This window comes from Anomaloglossus baeobatrachus, chromosome 9, assembly GCF_048569485.1.
Source record: "Anomaloglossus baeobatrachus isolate aAnoBae1 chromosome 9, aAnoBae1.hap1, whole genome shotgun sequence".
Lineage (NCBI taxonomy): Eukaryota > Metazoa > Chordata > Amphibia > Anura > Aromobatidae > Anomaloglossus > Anomaloglossus baeobatrachus.
In genome coordinates, this window is record NC_134361.1 from 145,708,350 (window position 1) to 145,735,454 (window position 27,105).

The 27,105-nt window shown below is 41.9% G+C and overlaps 1 protein-coding gene across 2 annotated transcripts in view; it reads left to right on the plus strand.

The window, feature by feature from the left end:
- The window catches only part of GDPD2 (glycerophosphodiester phosphodiesterase domain containing 2), a 278,190-nt gene that overhangs the window by 185,175 nt on the left and 65,910 nt on the right, over window positions 1-27,105 (plus strand). For both annotated transcript variants that reach the window (XM_075322762.1, XM_075322763.1), the window contains exon 7: window positions 11,008-11,101. In XM_075322762.1, the coding sequence (XP_075178877.1) occupies window positions 11,008-11,101 (94 nt within the window). The remainder of the gene's footprint in view (window positions 1-11,007; window positions 11,102-27,105) is intronic.

The window sequence follows — 27,105 nt, forward strand, 5'->3', positions numbered from 1 at the left end:
AGAGTGACCATGAGCCTCTTGGCTGTTTCTAAAATTAGTGCTTTCCATGCTTGGGATGTCAGTTTAGGTGGACCGCCATGTCTTGTTAGGTTTTCAGATGTGCCATACTCCTCCAATTTTTGGATGATGGATTGAACAGTGCTTCATGAGATGTTCAGAACTTGGGCTATTTTTATATAACCTAACCCTGTTTTATTCTTCTTTACAACTTTATCCCTGACCTGTCTGGTGTGTTCCTTGCTTTTCATGATGTGCTTTGATCCCCAATGTTCTCAAACAAAACCTTCAGGCCTTCACAGGACAGCTGTAGTTATACTGAGAATAAATTACACACAGGGATAATCAGTTTACTAATTAGTTGACTTCTGGAGGTAATTGGTCTCTCAGGAGTTTATTTTGAGGCAGAATACAGGGGGCTGAGCACAAATTCACCTCCCAATTTTCAGATTTACATTTTTAATATACCATATTTAGAAAACAATGCATCATTTTCTTTACACTTCACAGATTGCTACTTACTGTTGGTATATCACATAAAATCCCAAAACAATACATTTACGTTTGTGGTTGTAATGTGAAAAAATGTGGAAAAGTGGAAAAGTTCAGGGGGTATGAATACTTTTTCAAGGTACTGTAGCATAGGCTGCAAATGCAAAAGCAACATCATTCCATGGCAACACTGCTGCTAAGCATTTATTATTCAATTATCATCTAGAGCTAAACTAATGGGTCCCCACCATAATACAGTGGCATGCAAACGTTTGGACACCCCTAGTTAAAACTACTGTTATTGTGAACAGTTCAGCAAGTGGAAGATACAATTTCTCTAAAAGGCATAAAGTTAAAGATATCAGGATGCAGGGAAATTGTGGCTATCTTCATGCTTTTGTGGATGCCAATTAGAAAGACCAGGATACACAAGCTGGATATGATGCGGCTTATTGTTAACGCGTTTTCAAGTGTTCCACATTTCTTCAGCATAAACCAAGTTTGTGCTGAATAATAAGCCATAACCCTAGCAGGCTTACTAAGGTCTGAAACCTAGGTCAAAGTTATCTGAACACACAAATTTCCAAGGGTGTCCAAACCTTTGCATTGACCCATTTTCCTTTTTGCACAGTCACAGGAAACATGGTGGGAGAGTTAATCACACACAGTAGGATGCAAGGTAATAGGGAATACAGCACATGTGAGTATATAAAATCAATGTTTATTCCAGAATTGATAAGAACCTCTCATTATTGTGTATTCCATAATGAGATTAAGCAAAAGGTCTACAAGACATAGGAGTTATTACATGTTTCGAGACTTGGAAGTCCCTGGTTCTTAGAGATAACTCATGATTAATGGGAATCTGTCAACAAGTTTTTCCTACCCTATCTAACAGCAGAATAATGGAGAGACAGAACCCCTGATTCCAGCGATGTCACTTACTGGACTGCTTAGTGTCATCTTGATAAAATCACTGTTTTCTATGCTGCAAAGCCAGGGAAGGAGTCTTGCGAGGATAATTTGCATATTCCCAGTGCCTTCTGGGGATAAGTGAAGAGTCACCGCGAGCTCAAGGAGAACCGGGTTTTGGCCATTACAGCCGGAAGGAAGACTTCTGAAAGCCAGGGAAGGAGTCTTGCGAGGATAATTTGCATATTCTCAGTGCCTTCTGGGATAAGTGAAGAGTCACCGCGAGCTCAAGGAGAACCGGGTTTTGGCCGTTACAGCCGGAAGGAAGACTTCTGAAAGCCAGGGAAGGAGTCTTGCGAGGATAACTTGCATATTCCCAGTGCCTTCTGGGATAAGTGAAGAGTCACCGCGAGCTCAAGGAGAACCGGGTTTTAGCCTGTCTTCTTCATTGTGAGCGTGAGTGAGCAAAGTGTGAGCAAAAGTAAGTGTGAGTAGAATTGTTTGTATTTAGTTGTTTAATTACTTAACATTTGTTTAGTGCTATCCCCATTAGAAAATGTGCTCCACTATTGCTAATGTGATCCAGTGTACATCTTGTCTCATGTATGCAGTCCTTGAAAAGCCGTTCGAGGGTGCATACTGTTGTTCGAGATGTGCGCAAGTTGCACATTTGGAAGCCCAGATACTGGATCTAAATGAGCAGCTGGCAACTCTGAGATGCGTTAGCAATATGTAAAGGTGTTTTCTGCTCACTGAGCAGCAGCTTGCTGGGTCAGATGTGGGGGAGGATCGTAGTAGGGAGCGGCAGGACGGTGAGGTAGGTAGCTGGGTGACAGAAAGGGGGGTAAAGGGAAAAGTGCTAGGAAGGCTAGTCCTGAACTGACACACCCCAATAGGTTTGCAAACTTGGCAGATGAGGGGGATGTCATTACAGGGGTAGCATTGCTGCAGCAAGGCATGACCTCTGAACGCCAGAGGAGTGTCTGCTCCAGTAAGGGGGGGAATAGGAGTGCAGGGCAGGCAAGACAGGTACTGGTAGTGGGGGACTCAATTATTAGGGGGACAGATAGGGCAATCTGTCACAAAGACAGGGATCGCCGAACAGTGTGTTGTCTTCCTGGCGCTCGAGTTCGGCACATCGCTGATTGGGTTGACAGATTACTGGGAGGGGCTGGGGAGGACCCAGCGGTCATTGTACACATTGGCACAAATGACAAAGTTAGAGGTAGGTGGAAGGTCCTTAAAGATGATTTCAGGGAATTAGGTTGTAAGCTTAAAGCATGGACCTCAAAGGTGGTATTTTCGGAAATACGACCTGTGCCACGAGCCACACCAGAGAGGCAAAGGGAGATCAGGGAGGTTAACAGGTGGCTCAGGAATTGGTGTCGGAAAGAGGGTTTTGGGTTCCTGGAGAATTGGGACGACTTTTCAGTTGGCTACAGATTCTATGCTAGGGATGGGCTGCATCTTAATGGGGAGGGTGCAGCTCTGCTGGGGCAGAAAATGGCTAGAAGGTTGGAGGAGTGTTTAAACTAGGAATGGGGGACGAGGGTATTCACTTTATAGAAGGGGAATGTAGTGCAGATAGTGACCAGGGCACAAGTAATGAAATTGGGGGTGGTACGGGGGGGAAGGGTTAGGACAGTTAATACAGTAAGCAGGAATACAGGTACAGAGTCATACGTAACGTGCATGTACACTAATGCCCGAAGCCTCACAAATAAGGTGGAGGAATTAGAATTAATATTGTTGGAAAAAAATTATGATATAGTGGGGATATCAGAGACATGGCTGGATGAGAGCTATGACTGGGCTGTTAATTTACAAGGTTATAGCCTATTCAGGAATGACCGTACAAATAAGCGAGGGGGAGGTGTGTGTCTATATGTAAAATCATCCTTAAAACCCATCCTGCGTGACAACATATGTGAGGGTACTGAGAATGTAGAGTCCCTATGGGTGGAGATAAGGGGGGGGAGAATGAATAATAAAATACTGATAGGGGTGTGTTATAAGACGCCGAATATTATGGAAGAGGTAGAGAATCTCCTCATAAAGCAAATTGATAAAGCAGCGAGTCTCGGAGAGGTAATTATTATGGGGGACTTTAACTATCGTGATATAAATTGGGGAACAGAAACTTGCAGTTCCAGCAAAGGAAATAGATTTTTGATAACAATGAAAGATAATTACCTTTCACAAATGGTACAGGACCCCACAAGAGGGGGAGCACTACTAGACCTTGTACTAACCAATAGGCCAGACCGCATATCAAATATACAAGTTGGGGGTTACTTGGGGAATAGTGATCACAAAATAATAAGTTTTCATGTATTCTTTAGTAAGATGTCTAGTAGAGGGGCTACAAGGACACTAAACTTCAGGAAAGCAAATTTTAAACGGTTGAGAGATGATCTTAGTGCAATAAACTGGGATGATGTACTAAGTAATAAAAGTACACAAAGCAAATGGGAGACTTTTATGAGCATCCTGAATAGGGCTTGTGCAGAAAATATACCCTATGGGAACAAACATGCTAGAAATAGGAGGAAACCCCTATGGCTAAATAGAGCTGTAAGGGAAGCAATAAAAGAAAAACAGAAAGCCTTAAAAGAATTAAAGAGGGTAGGTAGTGATGAGGCATTATATAATTATAGAAAATTAAATAAAATATGTAAAAAGCAAATTAAGTTAGCTAAGTTTGAGACAGAGAGACTCATTGCGAGAGAAAGTAAAAATAATCCTAAAATATTCTTTAACTACATAAACAGTAAAAAACTGAAAAGCGATAGTGTTGGCCCCCTTAAAAATAGTCTTGGTGAAATGGTGGAAGGGGATGAGGGTAAAGCCAACCTGCTGAATGACTTTTTTTCTACGGTTTTTATACAAGAAAATGCCATGGCAGATGACATGACCAGTGATACCATAACGCCGCCGCCTCTAAATCACTAAGGTTGACAAATCTCCGGGCCCGGATGGCATACACCCCAGAGTACTACAGGAATTGAGTTCTGTGATAGATAGACCATTATTTTTAATCTTCTCAGATTCCTTAATAACAGGGTCGGTACCGCAGGACTGGCGCATAGCAAATGTGGTGCCAATATTCAAAAAGGGGACAAAAACTGAGCCGGGAAATTATAGGCCGGTAAGTTTAACCTCTACGGTTGGTAAAATCCTTGAGGGTTTCTTGAGAGATGCTATACTGGAGTATCTCAAGAAAAATAACCTTATGACAGAGTATCAACATGGGTTTATGAGGGATCGATCCTGTCAAACTAATTTGATCAGCTTCTATGAAGAGGTAAGTTCAAGCCTGGACCAGGGAAATGCAGTGGATGTTGTGTATATGGACTTTTCAAAAGCTTTTGATACGGTGCCACACAAAAGGTTGGTACATAAAATGAGAATAATGGGCATAGGGGAAAATATGTGTAACTGGGTTAAAAACTGGCTCAGTGATAGGAAACAAAGGGTGGTTATTAATGGTACGTACTCGGACTGGGTCTCAGTTCATAGTGGGGTACCACAGGGGTCAGTATTGGGCCCGCTTCTTTTCAACATATTTATAAATGACCTTGTTGGGGGCATGCGGAGTAGAATTTCAATATTTGCAGATGATACTAAACTCTGCAGGGTAATCAATACAGAGGAGGATAATTTTATATTACAGGGAGATTTATGTAAATTGGAGGATTGGGCTGAGAAGTGGCAATTGAAGTTTAATGTAGATAAATGTAAGGTCATGCACTTGGGTAGAGGAAATAACATTTATGATTATGTACTTAATTATAAAACACTGGGTAAAACAGACACAGAAAAAGACTTGGGTGTATGGGTGGATGGTAAACTTCACTTTAGTGGACAGTGTCAGGCAACTGCTGCCAGGGCTAATAAAATAATGGGATGTATTAAAAGAGGTATAAGTGTTCATGAAAAAAATATAGTTCTACCTCTGTACAAGTCACTAGTGCGACCGCACTTAGAATACTGTGTACAATTCTGGTCACAGATATATAAGGAGGACATAGCTGAACTGGAGAGGGTGCAGAGAAGAGCGACCAAGATTATTAGAGGAATGGGTGGGCTGCAATACGAAGACAGGTTACTAAACTTGGGGTTATTTAGTTTGGAAAAACGAAGGCTTAGGGGGGATCTAATCACAATGTATAAATATATGAGGGGACAGTACAGAGACCTTTCCAAAGATCTTTTTACACCTAGGTCTGCGACTGGAACACAGGGGCATCCGCTACGTCTTGAGGAAAGCAGGTTTAATCATAATCACAGACGAGGATTCTTTACTGTACGAGCAGTGAGACTGTGGAACTCTCTGCCGCATGATGTTGTAATGAGTGATTCACTACTAACATTTAAGCAGAGCCTGGACGCCTTTCTTGAAAAATTTAATATTACCAGTTATGTATATTAGATTTTATGACAGGGTATTGATCCAGGGAACTAGTCTGATTGCCGGATGTGGAGTCAGGAAGGAAATTTTTTCCCCATTGGAACTTGTTTGCCACATTGGGGTTTTTTTGCCTTCCTCTGGATCAACATGTTAGGCTACAGGTTGAACTAGATGGACTTAGAGTCTCCCTTCAACCTTAAAAACTATGATACTATGAATTCTACCAGTTGTTTGAATGTGAATCTCTATAACCCCCCCCCCCCACACACACACACACACACACACACACACACACCACTGATTGGCTGCTTTCTGCCTGTGACAGTGTATACAGCCTCAGTGGTAGGTGTGGGGTTATACAGAGCTCATGAATATGCTGGACTACCTTGTAGCAGCTTTACTAGTCCTATAGTGATAATCTCTTGTTGATTAAACAGTGATTGTATCAAAACTACTGCAAGACTACCAGTAAGTGACATTGCAGGAATCAGAGTCTCTGGCTCTACATTATGCTGCTCTCAGATTAGTTAAAAGAAATCTGTCACAAGGTTTTTGTTAAGTGATGACTTAAGCTGGTGTCACACATAACGACGACGACAACGACGTCGCTGCTACGTCACCATTTTCTGTGACGTTGCAGCGACGTCGCTGTCGCTGTGTGTGACATCCAGCAACGACCTGGCCCCTGCTGTGAGGTCGCCGGTCGTTGCTGAATGTCCAGCTTCATTTTTTGGTCGTCACTCTCCCGCTGTGACACACACATCGCTGTGTGTGACAGCGAGAGAGCGACGAAATGAAGCGATCAGGAGCCGGCACTGGCAGCTGCGGTTAGCTGTAACCAGCGTAAACATCGGGTAACCAAGGGAAGACCTTTCCCTGGTTACCCGATGTTTACGCTGGTTACCAGCCTCCGCTCTTGCTGCCAGTGCCGGCTCCTGCACTGTGACATGTGGCTGCAGTATGCATCGGGTAATTAACCCGATGTATACTGTATCAAGGAGAGCAAGGAGCCAGCGCTAAGCAGTGCGCGCGGCTCCCTGCTCTCTGCACTGTGACATGTAGCTGCAGTACGCATCGGGTAATTAACCCGATGTGTACTGTACCTAGGAGAGCAAGGAGCCAGCGCTAAGCAGTGCGCGCGGCTCCTTGCTCTCTGCACTGTGACATGTAGCTGCAGCACACATCGGGTTAATTAACCCGATGTGTACTGTACCTAGGAGAGCAAGGAGCCAGCGCTAAGCGCGGCTCCCTGCTCTCTGCACATGTAGCACAGCGACGTTATGATCGCTGCTTCTGCTGTGTTTGACAGCTAAGCAGCGATCATAACAGCGACTTACAAGGTCGCTGTTACGTCACCGAAAATGGTGACGTAACAGCGACGTCGTTGTCGCGGTCGCTTAGTGTGACACCAGCTTTAGGCTTCATTCACACATCAGTATTTTTGATCAGTATTTGCCAAAACCAGGAGTTTCTCCAAAACTCCAGAACCAGGTGTCATTCTTTCAATTATAGTTTTTCTCTGTAAATTCCACTACTGGTTTTAGCATCCAAACTCTGATGCAAAATACTGACCAAATACTGGTGTGTGAATAAGCCCTACGAACCATGGAGTTCAAAGGTTCGAAACCCGTAATATCACCTTGTAGACCTTTTGCCTATTCTTTTTATGGCATATACACTGCTGAAGAAGTTATCAAACATTTTGGAATAAACATTGATTTAATCTACATGCTGGATCTCCTACAACCTGCACACAAACATAATATTGCTAAACCAAGCACATCAATAGTACTGCTATGTGTTACACAAGTACAGTTGGGTCTAGAAGTATAACTTAAAAACAATTGCATTTAATATTTAGGAATTGCGCACATTTTTTACAGAATTCCTTCATTTTCCCAGGCTCAAAAGTAATTGGACTATTGAATAAGCTATGTCATCAGTTGAAGAAACAGATAAAAGGTCAAAAGAGCTGTTTGTGCAAATGAAGGAGGTTGTTATCAGTAGGCCATGTTACCATAAAACAGAAACATTGCATTTTTGCCTTTTTATGAAGAAAATCTGCTGTATTTAACCGTTCAGGCAGAGTTGATGTGAATTTATGGAAACTCGTGCCCAAAAGACACTATTGAATTGCGTTTTTTGGTGCATTTTTTCCCCAGTAGACTTGTATAGGGAGCCTGAATAAATTGATGTAAAAAAAACACAATTGCATTTTTAAGTGCAGAACAGGAGCTCTGCATTAAAATAAAGAATGCATTTAAAGATGCTGCATCAAATGTGCACAAAAAAACATAAAAAATAGGGAGAAATGCATCATTTCATATGATAGGTTGGACTTGATTAACCCATTTCAACCTTAAAAAGTTAGGAAAAAACACAATAATCCGTAAATTGATATTGTATATTTTGGTACAGTCACCTGTAATGCAATGGACCAAATTATGCAATTAATAAGCAAGACCAAAGGCTATATTCACATATCCCTATGTCATGGGCCAAGCATGGACAGCGATGCACGGAGCAGAAGAGGGTCTCCTATATGCCTATCAGGAGGATCAGTTTGGGTCAGGAGACTTGTGATACACAGATGTGTGAATCTAGCATTAGGCTGAAACAGCCACACACCTACCAGAGAGATAACAGATTTTTTTTGTGGCTATATTAATAATTCAATATACTCTTATCAATGGAAAACTAGCGTTAGATAGTGACTTTGTCGAGCGATCCGCTGAAAAGACACCTGACAAAAGATTTGTGCAGCTTGTCTGTAACTTGCTGTTGAGTGACTAATTTAAAGCTGTGATATTGCCGTAAATTAAATAGCACATTCATCGCCTGTCATGTGTGAATTCCATTGAAGTCTATGGCCTCCATGCTGTAGTATGTCGCAGGTTGCAATGTGACATCATAGGAAATCATTACAATCTCTGTTGCAGTGTTTTTCTGCAATTTTAGTGTTGCCTGACACATCACTGTGTAGCTTTAGCCCTTGCAATGGACTGATAAGTACAACCACACCAAGGCTGTGGTCAAACATTGTGGCCCGTGTATGTTTTGAGGCCAACTGAAATTTAAAAAAAAAGCAGTTTTGCCACAATTTTCAACAAGCATGGGAAAAAAATGCATATCATGTGACCATAATGGGTGGAGCTCAGCAGAAAAGTGCTAGTGAAGGATCCTGTGGTAATCAGCAGAAGGGAAGTGGTTGTGCAGGATCTGTGCTGATGTCATGATCATGTGACCGTAATGGGCGGAGCTCAGCAGAGAAGTGAAGTTAAAGAACCTGAAGTGTAATCAATTACAATGCGGGGGGCGGGTCTAAGTTAAAAGAATCAAGTCTCAACTTAAGTGAGAGTGATTGATCGCAGGAAAAGCTGCACCACTATGACTGAAACCTAACGTATTTATTGCAGTAACCTCAGCTTGTAAAGTCCTTTTTTTTTTTTTTAAGATGAATGCATGGAATATTTTTTAAACTATTGCATCTTTTTAAAACACATTCGAGGTGGTTTAATATCAAAAAATGACACGACGGGTTCCCTTTGATCAACTCTACATCACTTGACTTTGGAGGCGGTCACTACATACAGTAGGGAAGTGTCACCCATGGTGCTGACCATTGCCTGCCATTATCAGGTGATGTCAAATCACTGTGGACCATGGAGTAGCTGAGGATATTTGGGGACTGGTAGCATGACAGTGGAGTTAGATTAGGGAGTACATTTACAGTCTTACTTTAGAATTGGAAACCACGGTGCAATCTTTACAACTTCGAAAAAAATATTCTTAATTAAATTTTACTTTATCGTATATATTAAAAGTATATGTATGTATATGTATATATATATATATATATATATATATATATATATATATATATATATATATATATATATATATATATATATATATATATATATATATAATATATATACAGTCGTTTGGGCACCCCTATTAATGGTAACCTTTTTTCTTTATAACAGTTTGGGTTTTTGCTACAGCTGTTTCAGTTTCATATATCTAATAACTGATGGACTCAGTAATATTTCTGGATTGAAATGAGGTTTATTGTACTAACAGAAAATGTGCAATCCGCATTTAAACAAAATTTGACCTGTGCAAAAGTATGGGCACCCTTATCAATTTCTTGATTTGAACACTCCTAACTACTTTTTACTGACTTACTAAAGCACTAAATTGGTTTTGTAACCTCATTGAGCTTTGAACTTCATAGGCAGGTGTATCCAATCATGAGAAAAGGTATTTAAGGTGGCCACTTGCAAGTTGTTCTCCTATGAAGAGTGGCATCAAACTTCAAACTTAACTGGAATTGTTTTGTTAACAGGAATGGTCAAATATACCTTCATCCAGGATCCAGGAACTCATTAAAAGCTACTGGAAGTGACTAGAGGCTGTTATTCTGTTATTTTTGCAAAAGCAGGATCTACAAAATATTAATGTCACTTTTATGTTGAGGTGCCCATACTTTTGCACCAGTCAAATTTTGTTTCAAATGTGGGTTGCACATTTTCTGTTAGTACAATAAACCTCATTTCAATCCAGAAATATTGCTCAGTCCATCAGTTATTAGATATATGAAACTGAAATAGCTGTTGCAAAAACCAAAACTATATATGAAGAAATCCAGCGCAGTCCTCAAGGTGTAGATTAAAAATCATCAACATTTATTTGTGAAATCCAATAAAAAACAAAATTGTGCAAAGCGGTCAGCTCCATGAGTAAGACTATGTGTCGAAACACGTAGTTCTATGGGGTCTTGATTACCTGTATCCCCTGTATTTCCTGCTGACCGCTTTGCACAATTTTGTTTTTTATTGAATTTCACAAATAAATGTTGATGATTTTTAATCTACACCTTGAGGACTGCGCTGGATTTCTTCATATATCGTGTATTTGGCTGCCAAGCTTTCCCTGCGTTGGGTCCACTTAAACAGCGGTGAACAGCAACTCGGTGAGCTGAACTTTTTTCTTTTAAAAACCAAAACTGTTATAAAGAAAAAAGGTTAACATTAATAGGGGTGCCCAAACTTTTTCATATGACATATATATATATATATATATATATACTTTCCTACTTTCCTATTTTGCATAGTCCCTGTGTCTGACCAACTCAATTTGCAAACTGATTCGTTTGTCTGAAAATATATCCTTTTACTCTCCTCTTATCTTAGGCAACTAGTCCCTTTCTGCACATTGGGGCTGTGATTGGCGTTTCTATTTTGGCTTGGGTGCTGGCTAGATATTTTTGGGAAACAAAGAATAAAGGTAATCAATTCTCTTTCATTCACAATTTACATATTGGGGACAGGATGCGAGTAAAGCAAAATATTTGTTCTCGCTGTTATTGTGTGTATACTTTGTGTGTGTGTCAGGGACAAAAAGAAAGATTGGTATCCGCTCACCTGTAGCCAAAGGAGGGGTCACCGTATCCAGGACTCGTGCAAGTGAAAGGGTATACTGGCAATCCAGATTGTAGACAGAGGGTAATCCAGCAACAAAGTCCAAGGGATATTAAAATCCAAAAATTTTATTGAATCAAATTAAAATCCATATAAAAAAAGGTCCAAACAGGGTATAAACAACTGCCAGAGAGGATGCATTTCGAACCCAATGGCTCTTAGTCAGTCTCTACTGAATGAATGGAAATGGACTAATTAAAATAAGCTGTGAACCCAGTGAGGACAGAAGTGGGAGGAGAGTAAAGAAGCCAGGATAAGGAAGAAAAGAGAAAAAAAAAACAAACACCAAAAAGAGAATCATGGAAAAACATTTTTTTACAGATACATTCAATAAATAAAGTGCAAATTGCTCTTGCGGTTCATGCCTAGAGGAGATCGTGTATCCATAGCAAAAATCCAAAATGTTTCTCTGCGTAATAATAATTCCTTCAAATTACCTCCTCTCTTTGGCAATCTAACCTTCTCAAGAGCAACCACCTGCAAAGTATCGATATTACCAGCATGGTTAGAAAAAAAAATGCTGTGATGCCCCAGATAGATTCCTGGTAGTAGTAGTGTGATTCGAGTCATAAACATGCTCTGAAATCCTACGTCTCAAAGGACGGGTCGTACTGCCAATATACTGGAGGCAGCATTCACTGCAGGAAATACAGTAGATAACATGATCGGTGCCGCAATTTATCATATCCTTAATTTTAAAAATCTTTCCATTAACATTGGAAGAGAAATTTTGTGCACCGACCATGAATCTACAAAGACCGCAGGATTTACCCCCACACTTGTAAGACCTACATGTTGGAAGCCAATTAAGACTAGTATTAGGATTAACATTTCTCCGAGTTGGAGCTGTGTGATCACTAGGGGATAATCGACTGCCCAGAGATGCGTTTTTCCTAGACACAAATTTCACACCTTGATCAAGAATTTTGTATAGGGTTTCATCTGACAAAAGAATAGGGAGGAATCTCCTGATAATATTTGTAACCTGATGATAATTTCTACTATATTTAGTAGAAAAAAACACTTTTTTTTTTATCAAAATTAAAAGTTTTTTCCTTTTTATCAAGATACTGTTCCCTATCCTTGAGATTCACTTTATTTTTGGAATGATCCAGATGAGCTTGGGAGTAACCCCTCACTTTAAATCTCTCATCAATAATTGTAAATTCTTCAGCCAAATCAGCAGCAGTGGTACAACATCTGACAGCTCTTACATATTCACCCGCTGGTATATTTTGGATCACATGACGGGGATGGCAACTTTTGGTATGTAAAAGTGAGTTGCCAGAGCAAGGTTTACGGTACAGTTTGCTTTCAATAACCCCCGTCATGTGATTACCATAAAGGGACATATCCAAAAAGCTGATCTTTGTAAGATGATGTGGATATGTGAAGGAAAGATTGTGTGCATTATTGCTGATATAGCTGATAAAGTCACCAACAGTTTCAGAGGCTCCCTGCCATATAATTAAGACTTCATCAAGATATCGCAAGTATATGGCAGTATCAGAAAGAAAGGGGTTGGAGAGATTAAATATGAATTGTTCCTCCCACCAGTGCAAAAAAATGCATGCTAATGAGGGTGAAAATTTCGCCCCCATCGAACAGCCTTGAAGCTGAAGATAGAACACCCCCAAAAATGAAAAATAATTATTTTTAAAAAGAAAGTTTGTTACCTCAAGGATAAGGTGCTACAAATCAGATGAATAATTGGTGTATCTCTCCAATGAACTTTTAAGGGCCAAAATAGCCAAATAATGGGGGATACATGTATATAGAGTCTGTACATCACAGGAGATCCAACTATACTCCTTTTGCCATTTGATACCAGAAATAATGTTCAAGACATGCTTACTATCTATTATATGACTAGGAGAGGCTTTAGCCAAATCCTGTAAATGATCATCCAGCCATTCGGATAAATGTTCCGTAATCGACCCGATTCCAGAAACAATTGGACGGAATTTTGGAGGAAACATATCCTTATGGGATTTAGGGAGCGCGTGTAGTAGTGGAGTCAGGGGATAGGTCGGGATAAAAAAATTCCTTCTGTTTTATATTAAATAGTCCCATATGAAAACCCTCCTTAACTAATTGCTCTAGAGAATTCCTGATACCATGTACAGAATCTGTATGGAGTTTTTTATATACATTGGTGTCACTGAGCATTTGACATAACTCCCTCTCATATAAACCGACATCCAGTACTACAACTGCGCCCCCTTTATCCGCATTACGGACAATAATATTAGAATTATTTTTTTAATGATTGTATAGCCAATTTTTCTTGTTTAGATAGGTTAGAAAAGGAAGATTTTGATTGATGTTGTAATTTAGTTAATTCCTTTTCAACTACCGTCTGGAAATCAGACATTTGATCACATCGGGATTCCATAGGATATTATGAAGGATTAGGAATCCTCCTGGAAATAGAAGAATCATCAGACAAAACACATATATCCTGTGAGAGATCCCGTAAATTTTGTAGGGTCATCTGCTCCTGAAAGGATGACAAAAAAAGAGGAGCCTGTTCAGATTCAATATTAGCGGTATCCTCAATGGTAGATTCCTGGGAAAAGTGTCTCTTAACAGTTAATTTACGTATAAAGTGATTAACATCGAGGATGGTTTCATAAAGATTGAAATCAACTGAAGGCACAAAATTAAGACCCTTTTCCAGGGCCCGGATCTCATGATGATTGAGGATGCTGGCAGACATGTTAATAACGGAAAAACCTTGGCCAGGGGTTAATGTTTCTTTCCTCTCGTGAAGTGACTGTGTTGAAAAACATTTTCTGCCGGAATGTTTGATACCGGCCCGCCTTGTTTTTTTCTTTGTTGTTTTGGAGCTGGAAAGTGTTTTGGATCCTGAATCGATGTAGAAGCCGCTGATGCGTTTTGTTCAGAGGTATCCGTATTATAATCCGTAGAATCCACATCCATGGAGTCCAGATCCGTAGAGGAAAAACTAACCCTATTAGAAAAAGGGCTGAATTTCTTTTTCTTCAATATAGATTTAGGCGTATTAGTAGGATTCCGTCTGAACTGGTGCCAGTTTACACCCTATTAGTCTCATAATCCCTTGAGTCCCTTTTGAATTTCCCCTCTTTGAGAGATGTGATGAAATCCTCTAATTTAGAGATTTTAATATTCATTTGTTCCCTCATAGATTTATATGTGTCACTTGTAGAATATTTTTTTATTGACTCTTCCACTTCTTTAGTTTTAGTGTCAAGACATGTAAATTTCGTTTGCTCATGTTCAATAATAAGCATTAAAAGCTTCTTCGAACATTCTGAAAGGATGTCATTCCATTGAGAAATAAACTCCTGATTAAATTCAGTGGTTGGCCGTGTATGCAAACGTAAGCCTCTGGGAATATATATATATATATATATATATATATATATATATATATATATACTAGAAGGTGGCCCGATTCTACGCATCGGGTATTCTAGAATTTACGTATTGTGTAGTTAATGTATGATTTTTGTTATATATATATATATATATATATATAGATGTTGTTGTGTGTAGTTACCAAGTGTTTGTGTAGGGGCTGTACATGTTCTGGGTGTTGTCTGGGTGTAGCGGGGGGTGAGAGCGGTGTTGTTTGTGTGTTGCGTTGTGTGTCGTTATTTGTGGAGCGCTGTGTGTCTGTATCGTTGTGTATGTGTGTTGCGCGGTTTGTGTGGGTGTGTGTGTGTGTGTGTGTTTTGGGGGGAGGTATGTTTTGTGCAATGTGTGTGTTGTGCGGTATGTGCGTATATTTGTGTGTGCCGCGGTGTTTGTGTGTTGGGTGTTGTGTGTCTGCTGCGTTGAGTGTGCGTGTGAGTCTGAGTGTGCGAGTGAGTCTGAGTCTGAGTCTGAGTGTGCGTGTGAGTGTGCGTGTGAGTGTGCGTGTGAGTGTGCGTGTGAGTGTGCGTGTGAGTCTGAGTGTGAGTGTGCGTGTGAGTCTGAGTGTGAGTGTGCGTGTGAGTCTGAGTGTGAGTGTGCGTTTGAGTCTGAGTGTGAGTGTGCGTTTGAGTGTGAGTGTTTGTGTGAGTCTGAGTGTAAGTCTGAGTCTGAGTGTGAGTGTGCGTCTGAGTGTGAGTGTGCGTGTGCGTCTGAGTGTGAGTGTGCGTGTGAGTCTGAGTGTGAGTGTGCGTGTGAGTCTGAGTGTGAGTGAGTGTGAGTGTGCGTGTAAGTCTGAGTGTGCGTTTGAGTCTGAGTGTGCGTGTGAGTGTGAGTGTAAGTGTGAGTGTGAGTCTGAGTGTGCTTGTGAGTTTGAGTCTGAGTGTGAGTCTGAGTGTGAGTCTGAGTGTGAGTCTGAGTGTGAGTCTGAGTGTGAGTCTGAGTGTGAGTCTGAGTCTGAGTGTGAGTCTGCGTCTGAGTGTGAGTCTGAGTGTGAGTCTGAGTGTGAGTCTGAGTCTGAGTCTGAGTCTGAGTCTGAGTGTGAGTCTGCGTCTGCGTGTGAGTCTGCGTCTGCGTGTGAGTCTGCATCTGAGTGTGAGTCTGAGTGTGAGTCTGAGTGTGAGTCTGAGTGTGAGTCTGAGTGTGAGTGTGAGTCTGAGTGTGAGTGTGAGTCTGAGTCTGAGTGTGAGTCTGAGTGTGAGTCTGAGTGTGAGTCTGAGTGTGAGTCTGAGTCTGAGTGTGAGTCTGAGTCTGAGTGTGAGTGTGAGTCTGAGTGTGAGTGTGAGTGTGAGTGTGAGTGTGAGTCTGAGTCTGAGTCTGAGTCTGAGTCTGAGTCTGTGTCTGAGTCTGAGTCTGAGTCTGAGTCTGAGTCTGAGTCTGAGTCTGAGTCTGAGTCTGCGTCTGTGTCTGAGTCTGAGTCTGCGTCTGAGTCTGAGTCTGTGTCTGAGTCTGAGTCTGAGTCTGAGTCTGTCTGAGTCTGAGTCTGAGTCTGTGTCTGTGTCTGAGTCTGTGTCTGAGTCTGAGTCTGAGTCTGAGTCTGAGTCTGAGTCTGAGTCTGTGTCTGAGTCTGAGTCTGAGTCTGAGTCTGTCTGAGTCTGAGTCTGAGTCTGTGTCTGAGTCTGAGTCTGAGTGTGCGTCTGAGTGTGCGTCTGAGTCTGAGTCTGCGTCTGAGTGTGAGTCTGAGAGTCTGAGTGTGCGTCTGAGTGTGCGTCTGAGTCTGAGTCTGCGTCTGAGTGTGCGTCTGAGTCTGAGTGTGCGTCTGAGTCTGTGTCTGCGTCTGAGTGTGCGTCTGAGTGTGCGTCTGAGTGTGCGTCTGAGTGTGCGTCTGAGTCTGCGTCTGAGTCTGCGTCTGCGTCTGAGTGTGCGTCTGAGTGTGCGTCTGAGTCTGCGTCTGCGTCTGAGTCTGAGTGTGAGTGGCGGCCAATCGTGCGGGGGGGTCGGATCCGAGGCGAGCGGCCAATCCATGCGGGGAAGGAGCCGAGCAAGGCGAGCGGCCAATCCGTGCGGGGGGCGGGGCCATGGCGAGCCCAGCGGCCAATCAGCTTTGTGTCACCGTAAGGACACTTAGTGTCACCGTAAGGACACAATTTTGGAGCATGACAGACAGACAGACAGACAGACAGACAGACAGACAGACAGAATAAGGCAATTATATATATAGATATATATATATATATATATATATATATATATATATATATATATATATAATATTGTGTGTGTATATGTATATATATATATATATATATATATATATATATATATATATGTGTGTATATATATATAAATATAATATGCTATAAATGTAATTATAAATTAATTTATGTCTTAGTACACATTTCATTATGTAATGTAGGGTTCACATCTAGGTATAAAGCTAATATTTTTCTGCATATTTTTAATGCTATACCCTTGGTCCAATTTAAATTGTAAATATATGACATAGTAATGTTGGATGCATATACACATATATATATATATATCTCCAGAACAATCGCAGATCCATGGCAATCTTTAAACTCCAATGTCTTTATTCAAATATTTTAAAATCCCATGAGACATGCACTTGTCCAAAATAGGCAGTGTATTCACATCGGGACTACATGTTTCGGCATATAACTGCCTTCATCAAGGTCAACAACTGCTCTGTAAGAATAGACTATTTTATACAAAACAAAGAGAGGAAAATACATCCTTCTAATTATCCACAAATGTGTGTCTCTAATTAAAAAAAAGGGTGATACACCCATGCATACTAAAAACAGTCAATGCTAGTAAGATTCAAGCAGTTAAATGTGGAAAAACTTGTCTTATTACAAAATTAGCTACCAACTATTACAATGGTTATAATAATACAAGTTATTAGGATGAAAAAATGTTTGCATATTTACAAAGTATTTTAGAACTGACAATTCACATTACTATTGTGTTATCAAATCCAGTCTGCTATTCAGACCATTAGGGATATGAGTTTCCAATAGAAATATCCACTTACTTTCACGTGCTAGAAGAGGAAATCTCCTCCCCTCAAAGGTTTGTAAACTTTTTCTATACCTTTAAATAAAAAACTACTTAAATCCCCTTTATGTTTGTGTGCAAAATGTCGTGAGACAACTGAAGCACCAGCTATAGGGAGATTCAATGCAACTGAAATATGTTTTCTGATGCGTTTTTTCAACAACCCCATCGTACAGCCGATGTATTGAAGTTCACATTCACGACTTTCTATCAGATTACGTTCTCCGTATTGCAGTTTATAAAATCCTTTATTAAATATTCCCTTTTATTAAAGGTAGAGGAGAATTTCTTATCTTTACTGACAAATTTCCAACACTTACAAACATTAGCACCGCATTTATAAAAAACGGTTAGTTTCAACCAATTTTGTGTAGAGGAATCAATATTCTCAATGAACAAACTGGGAGATAGAAAATTACCTACCGTAGACGCTCTTTTAGATACAAATCTTATTGGATGTTTAAGAATAGTTTTTATCTCAATATCCTTTTCTAAAATTGGCAAATACATTTTTATAATGGAACTAATATTTTTCCAATTTTTATAACTGCAAGTTTGTTAAATTGTAGTCATTATCATTGATGTATTTAAAAAAAGTTAACTGCTTCATTTTCTGTACCGCTCCACACAAGAACCCTATCGTTGATATAGCGCCCTATCCATTTTTTCGCATGATAAGGATTTTCATGAGAATAAATGAAATTCTCCTCCCAAATTGACAACTATATTTGCCAGTAAAGGACTAAATTTAGCCCCCATAAGGCTGGTTTACACCTTAGGATATCACATACGATATCGTATGCGATCGTACCCGCCCCATCGTATGTGCGGCACATTTAATTTGTTGACCGTGTCGCACAAACGATTATTTCCTGTCACACGTACTTACCCTTCCATACGACCTCGATGTGGGCGGCGAACATCCACTTCCTGGAGTGGGAGGGATGTTCGGCGTCACAGCGATGTCACGCGGCAGTCGGCCAATAGAAGCAGAGGGGTGGAGATGAGCGGTACGTAAACATCTTGCCCACCTCCTTCCTTCCGCATTGCCGGCGGGAGCCGTGGGACACAGGTAAGATCTGTGCATCGTTCCCGGGGTGTCACACACTGCGATGTGTGCTGCCTCAGGAACATTGAACAACCCGACGTGCATGCGATGAACGGTTTTACGTTCAATCGCACGTAGCTGTCATACGCTACAACAACACTAACGATGCCAGATGTGCGTCACTTACGACGTGACCCTGCCGACACATCATTAGATTTGTTGTAGTGTGTAAAGCCCGCTATACTCACGCCGCGGTTTTGCAAAAAGAAGCGTTCATTCTAGCTAAAGTAATTATGTGACAACCAAAACTTTGTTACCATCAGAATTATCTTTTGCGTTAAATCCTCATAATTACAGTATTTTTGCATGTAAAACTCCAAGCATTTCATGGCAATATTGTCAGGAATGAAGGGGTAGAGCCTTACCACATCACAAGAAAGCCACGAAAATTCAGATTGCCATTCAAAATCATTTACCATAGTAACCACACTTTTTGTATCTCTTATATGACTAGAAGTAATAGTTACCATCGGCTATAAGAATGTGTCCAGCCATTCACCCAGTCTTTCACTCAAACTTCCTATACCTGCCACAATGGGTCTTAAGGGGATTGGAAAAATCCCCTTATGTATTTTAGGAAGTGAGTGAAAGACTGGGGTAATAGGAAACATTCGATAAATATAATCAATTTTTTTCTCATCTAAAACTCCCATGCCCAATTCTTCTTTCAAGAGACTGAACAACTCTGCATTATACATTTCTGTGGGGTCTGCAATAATTCACTATATACATCTATTTTCCAGATCCATCCAGTTGATTTTTTTTGTACAATCCAGCATTTAATAGAACAATAGCCCCGCCTTTATCAGTTTGGTTTTTTTTTTGCCAACAAGTCTCCATTATCTCTCAATTCCTTCAGGGCGCATTTTTCTTGGAATGTTAAATTTGAATTTGTATTCACAATATTTTTACTTAATTCCAAAAGTTCTTTTTCTATGGCGTCCTGAAACGCATCTAGAACTGCTAGTCTAGATTTTAATGGATAAAAATTCTTATTGGATGTGGAAAATGTGTTAGAACTGCACTATACCTACTGAGTAATTTTAATCAAACATTTTCAAATCAAGGATCGCTTCTTGTTCTACAAAATGCAACAATTCATCTTTATCTAAAATATCAATATCGTTCATACATTGTATATTAGGAATCATCGCATTATCCCCTTTAAAATGACATTTCACTGTTTATATTTCTTGCTAAACGGTTTACATCTAGAATTGTTTGATAGAGATCAAAGTTACAGGAGGGGAAATCCTAGGCCTTTTGATAAGTGTTAATTGGGCCTCAGAAAGCACATAACTAGATAGATTCCAAACAGGAATTTCCATTATTAGCAAGCCTTGTTCTTCTTTAAAACTGTTGCTCCTCCTGTGCTTCCCCCTCTTTCGCGTTTTTTGATACTATATTAGAACTTTGATATTGTCTAGTAATGGGGTCTATACTCTTATTTTGCTCTTTATTACACAAAGCACTAGTGGTATCATCAGATTGTTCATCAAATGAACAGTAAGGGGTACTTTGCACGTTGCGACATCGCTACTGCGATATCGTCAGGGTCAAATCGAAAGTGACGCACATCCAGCGTCGGTAACGACGTCGCAACGTGTAAAGCCTAGATGCGCCGATAAACGATCGCAAAAGTGTCGAAAATCGGTGATCTGTGTAGCGTCGGTCATTTCCATAATGTCGCACCAATAGGAGATATGATGTTGTTCCTCGTTCCTGCGGCAGCACACATCGCTGTGTGTGAAGCCGCAGGAGCGAGGAACATCTCCTTACCTGCCTCCACCGGCTATGGGGAAGGGAAAAGGTGGGCGGGATGTTTACGTCCAGCTCATCTTTGCCCCTCCGCTTCTATTGGCCACCTGCTGTGTGACGTCGCTGTGACGCCGAACGACCCGCCCCCTTAGGAAGGAGGCGGGTCGCCGGCCAGAGCGACGTCGCAGGGCAGGTAAGTGCGTGTGAAGCTGCCGTAGCGATAATGTTCGCTACGGCAGCTATCGCAAGATATCGCATGTGCGACGGGGGCGGGTATTATCGCGCTCGGCATCGCTAGCATCTGCTAGTGATGTCGCAGCGTGCAAAGTACCCCTAAGACGATTGCTCAGCGGTAGAAAATGTATCTTTAAATGTCACTTTAGCGCTTTATTTTCCCTTGTATTTTTTCCACGGAGTTTTAAGAACAGATCGAAAATCTTTATGCCAGGTATAAACTTGGTCATTCTTATAGTCTTCAATATCCCTCTTAAATTTTTTCTTCTTAATCATTGTTATTGAATTCTCCAGTTTGTTGAAATTTTTATTCATTTTCTTATGAAGTTTTTTTAAACTCCTCCGTATGCTGAAATCGTTTAGTGGATAATTGTAATTTATTAATATCCGTTTTAATTGTCACAAACACATTCTCTTCTTTAACTATCAATTGAAGGAGTTTTATAGAACAGTCACTCAAAATATTGTTTCACTGTTTTTGGAAATTATTTCCATACGCTGCCCTCTTTTTTTAACCTTAGTCCACGTGGTATAATTTTTTATTTCCAGATAACTATACAAAGAGTTGTGGTCCCACCATACTCTCAACTCTTTATTATAGTGGTCTCAAGTGTGCTCATAATATTGTTTAACTTATCGTTGGTCTTCTCAGGAGACTCAACTTCATCATTAAAAATATGTGCTGATTTATTCAATCTTGCACTGTAGTCTCATAGAAAAGACCGCATCATTGGTAGCTTCCATTTTCCAAAAATTTCTAAAAATAATAATGCAGTAGGTGCAAGGCTATATAGCTCACAATCATATACAAAAAAACTTTTCAAGCCAGCTCGCCGAACCTTTGTTTTCATGGAGTGATATGCTGCGATCTTTCGGACATGTAACGAGAGGGTTGAAGCTTACTGCTGGTATAGAAAAAAAAGGGAAAATCTCCAACACAATCGCAGATCCACGGAAACCTTTAAAATCCAATGTCTTTATTCAAATATTTTAAAATCCATGAGACATGCACTTGTCCAAAATAGGCAGTGTATTCACATTGGGACTATACACCGTGTGCAGAATTATTAGGCAAATGAGTATTTTGATCACATGATGATTTTTATACAGGTTGTCCTACTCCAAGCTGTATAGGCTTGAGAGCCAACAACCAATTAAGTAAATCAGGTGATGTGTGTCTCTGTAATGAGGAGGGGTGTGGTGTAATGACATCAACACCCTATATAAGGTGTGCTTAATTATTAGGCAACTTCCTTTCCTTTGGCAAAATGGGTCAGAAGAGAGATTTGACGGGCTCTGAAATGTCCAAAATTGTGAGCTGTCTTGCAGAGGGATGCAGCAGTCTTGAAATTGCCAAACTTTTGAAGTGTGATCACTGAACAATCAAGCGTTTCATGGCAAATAATCAACAGTTTCGCAAGAAGTGTGTTGGGCAAAAAAGGCGCAAAATAACTGCCCATGAATTGAGGAAAATCAAGCGTGAAGCTGCCAAGATGCCATTTGCCACCAGTTTGGCCATATTTCAGAGCTGCAACGTTACTGGAGTATCAAAGAGCACAAGGTGTGCCATACTCGGGGACATGGCCAAGGTAAGGAAGGCTGAAAAACGACCACCTTTGTACAAGAAACATAAGATAAAACGTCAAGACTGGGGCAAGAAATATCTTAAGACTGATTTTTCAAAGGTTTTATGGACTGATGAAATGAGTGACTCTTGATGGGCCAGATGGATGTGTGACGCCCTGGACTAGCCAGGTAGTCACAGGTAGGCCCTTACACAAACACCTCCCCCCTTAATAAGGTGACAGCAGCCAAACTACAAAACCCTTATCACCTCCCTCCGGGTTTGATGTTCACACCAGGGGGCGGACCCAGGCGGTTGGCTCCGCCCACCGAGGAGTTCACAAGCCCTGATTCGGGAAAAATGGTGGTTTAGATGAGCTTTGACAGTGGAGTGGAGTGAAGTTCAAGGGCAGACCTGTGTCCAGGTCTGCCATAGTCTACACCAGGTGTCTGGGTTGGAGCCCAGTCACCTCTGGCAAGGATATAATCCAAGAGGTAAAGCAGAAAGCAGGTTTAAAATTCCGCGCCAAGCCACAGAGAATCCAGATGCTTGTTAATAAATCCCTTTCTTTATTATTTTTTACACAGGTCTACGCGTTTCGAGGACACATCCGTCCTCATCATCAGGACAATGTACAAAGAAAGACTTTCTTTGTACATCGTCCTGATGATGAGGGCAGATGTGTCCTCGAAACACGTAGACCTGTGTAAAAAATAATAAAGAAAGGGATTTATTAACAAGCATCTGGATTTTCTGTGGCTTGGCGCGGAATTTTAAACCTGCTTTCTGCTTTACCTCTTGGATTATATCTACACTGCGGGACCACTGCCTTCCACATTAACTACATGCCTTCATAGGGGTTGTGACTTGCACAACCCCATCAGGTGAGTGTTCTAACCCACACTTGCCCCCACGTGTCATACCGGGTAAGACCCTATTTTTGCGCCTCTCTTTCCACAGTTATTCTCACCTCTGGCAGGGAGACAGGAGCTGGGATTACAGCCGGTGGAACCAGAAGGATCGGGGACGGGTGGTGGCCCACCGGTACCGAACCGGGGAACCGATTGGAAACCGGAGCACCAGGAGGGGTACTCAGACCCAGTACGAGGCCCAGAAACAACTGGGCAGAGTCAAATCAACTGATTGAGGACTGGACTTTAGGCCCTTTCCCACCTAAGACCCGACTGAAGACAACAGCCCAACCATAAGGGTAGAAAGCCACCGCCCAGGCATAGAGACCGGACGGGCCAGCGTCTGCGGGCAAAAAGGACTCTCCCAGCACACACCAGGCTGGGGAGCGGACTACCGTTGCTCAGGCATAGGAGTCATCATTTCTACACAAGTGAGGTGCAGGAGAAAGGCGGAAACCACCAACCTACAAAAGGGGAAAAGCGCAGCCGGCTGCGGGCACCATCCACCATCTTGTTTGGTTTACCAGAGACTCCAGCGTTTGTGATAGTGAGTAAAACAGTGCCTTCGGGCCACGCACCGCACCGACACGCCAGCAGCATCATACATTCCCCGCCTCAGCACCTCCCTCGGGCCCCTGGGACCATCATCCCCCCTACCCATGGAGGGGTCAACACCAAGCTGCGCAACACCGTCCCCAGGAGCCTAGTCAACGGCAGCGGTGGTGTCCATCCATTCACCACAACCCGTGGGTGGCGTCACGAACTCAAATCCCCTACAAACAACCGTGGCTCAGAAGGTGCTGGTCGTAGCCAGCACAGGGGAACTCCGGCTGGGCCCAACCCCTGTGCAGAGGGAGCAAGGAGACGCTCCGTACTGGGAGTGGCAGCAAAACCCGTTGGGCCGGGAGATCGCGGCCCGTGAAAGGCAGAAGGCGGAGGTGCTGGCCCGGACCATCAAGGAGAAGGAGAACCTCTGCACCGCCACTTACCGGGTACGGGGCCCAAAGTACGAGGGGCAGGTATGCCAGTTTGATCCCCGCCGTGGATGGGGGTTCATTTTCGAGCCCGGCCTGGAGGCCGAGATCTTTGTCTCCAGGAGGGATGTCGGCCCCCACCTCCCAGTAGGTCACCCGGACCGTGACCTGGCGCACGGTGAGCTGGTCACGTACATCCGACATTGCGGGGAGAGGGGCTGGTTCGTCCTTGATGTACAGAGGAGAGAGAGCCGCAATGTTCCCAGGCGGCCCCAGTCCCCTCCCCCACCGTAAAGCTCTGAAGTTACAGTGGAGGAGGAATACGAAGATGAAAGTTAAAGGCAGCGGATTCCGGCTGCCAAGTTGAAAAGTCACTGTTGGGACCCTACTGCCTTCGGGTCGCGCACCGCGCTGCACCGACACGCCAGCAGCATCATACATTCCCCGCCTAAGCACCCTCCCTCGGGCCCCCGGGACCATCATCCCCCTACCCACAGAGGGATCAACACGAAGCTGCGCAACACCGTCCCTGGGAGCCTAGTCAACGGCAGCGGTGGTGTCCATCCATTCACCACAACCCATGGGTGGCGTCACAAACTCAAATCCCCTACAAACAACCGCGGCTCCGGCCGTGGACCTCCTCACCGAAGTCCCTACATGTAGCACCAACCCCCTTACAGAGTGACGTGACCCCCAGGTCCGTGAGGAGCTCGAGCCACCCTCCGACAAGCACGGATCCGAGCGGCTCGGCAGCCGGCCGAGCCCCGGGGCGGTACAGATGGGCCAGAGACTGATCAGTAAAGAGCAGAGAGCTCCACTTCGACTCAAAGGCCAGCAAGGTGGAGGTGGGGTACTGGTATAAATAAAATCTTTATTTTTATATAGCGCTAACATATTCCGCTGCGGTTCACATACATCAGGAATGCTGTCCCCATTGGGGCTCACAATCTAGAGTCCCTAACTGTATGTCTTTGGAGTGTGGGAGGAAATTGGAGTACCCGGAGGAAACAACGCGAACACTGGGAGAACATACAAACTCCTTGCAGATGTTGTCCTTGGTGGGATTCAAACCCAGGACCCCAGCGCTGCAAGGCTGCAGTGCTAACCCCTGAGCCACCATGCCGCCCATGGGTTGGTATCAGCAAAGATGAACTTGTGGGACCTTTTCGGGTTGAGGATGGAGTAAAGCTCAACTCCCAGACCTACTGCCAGTTTCTGGAAGACAACTTCTTCAAGCAGTGGTACAGGAAGAAGTTGGTATCGTTCAAGATTCAATGAAACATGATTTTCATGCATGACAGTGCTCCATCACATGCATCTAACTACTCCACAGCATGGCTGGCCGGTAAAGGTCTAAAAGATGAAAAAATGACATGGCCCCTTTGTTCACCTGATCTGAACTTCATAGAGAACCTTTGGTCCTTCATAAAATGTGAGATCTACAGGGAGGGAAAATAATACACCTCTCGGAACAGTGTCCGGGTGGCTGTGGTGGCTGCTGCACGCAATGTTGATCGTAAAAGATCAAGCAATTGACAGAATCTATGGATGATAAGCTGTTGAGTGTCATCCTAATGAAAGGTGGCTATATTGGTCACTAATTTCTTGGGGTTTTGTTTTTGCATGTTAGAAATGTTTATTTCTAAATTTTCTGCAGTTATATTGATTTACCTGGTGAAAATAAACAAGTGAGATGGGAATATATTTGGTTTTTATTAAGTTGCCTAATAAGTTTGCACAGTAATAGTTACCTGCACAAACAGATATCCTCCTAAGATAGCCAAATCTAAAAAAAAAACACTCCAACTTCCAAAAATATTAAGCTTTGATATTTGAGTCTTTTGGGTTGATTGAGAACATAGTTGTTGATCAATAATAAAAAAAAATCCTCTAAAATACAACTTGCATAATAATTCTGCACACTGTGTATGTTTCGCCATATAACTGCCTTCATCAAGGTCCACAACTGCTCTGTAAGGATAGACTACTTTATACAAAACAAAGAGAAAGGAAAATACCTCCTTCTAATTATCAACAAATGTGTATCTCTAATTAAAAAAGGGTGATACCTCCATGCATACTAAAAACAGTCAATGCTAGTAAAGCTAGTTTCACACATCTGGCTTTTCGCTGGTTTGCCTGATTTGGCGCACGCCAGTGCAGTGTATACAGTACAATAGCAGGGCAACAAGCGCCAGTCACATGCTTTCATGTGACCGGAGCATGTAACCTAGAAGTTGCCGCGCTACCATTGTACTGTATACACTGTACTGGCGTGGGCCAAAGCCGGATGTGTGAAAATAGCCTAAGATTCAAGCAGTTAAATGTGAAACACTTGTCTTACAAAATTAGCTACCAACTATTACAATAGTTATACAAGTTATTAACAAGATGAAAAAATAGTTGCATATTTACAGTCTTTTAGAACTGACAATTCACAATAATATTGTGTTATCAAATCCAGTCTGCTATTCAGACCATTAGGGATACGAGTTTCCAATAGAAATATCCACTTACTTTCACGTGCTAGAAGAGGAAATCCCCTCCCCTCAAAGGTTTGTAAACTTTTTCTATACCTTTAAATGAAAAACTCCTTAAATCCCCTTTGTTTCTGTGTAAAATGTCGTGAGACAACTGATGCACCAGCTATAGGGAGATTCAATGCATCTGAAATATGTTTTCTGATGCGTTTTTTTCAACGACCCCATCGTACAGCCGACGTATTGAAGATCACATTCATGACATTCTATTAGATTACGTTCTCCATATTGCAATTTATAAAATCCTTTATTAAATATTCCTTTTATAGGATTTTATAAACTGCAATACGAAGAACGTAATTTGATT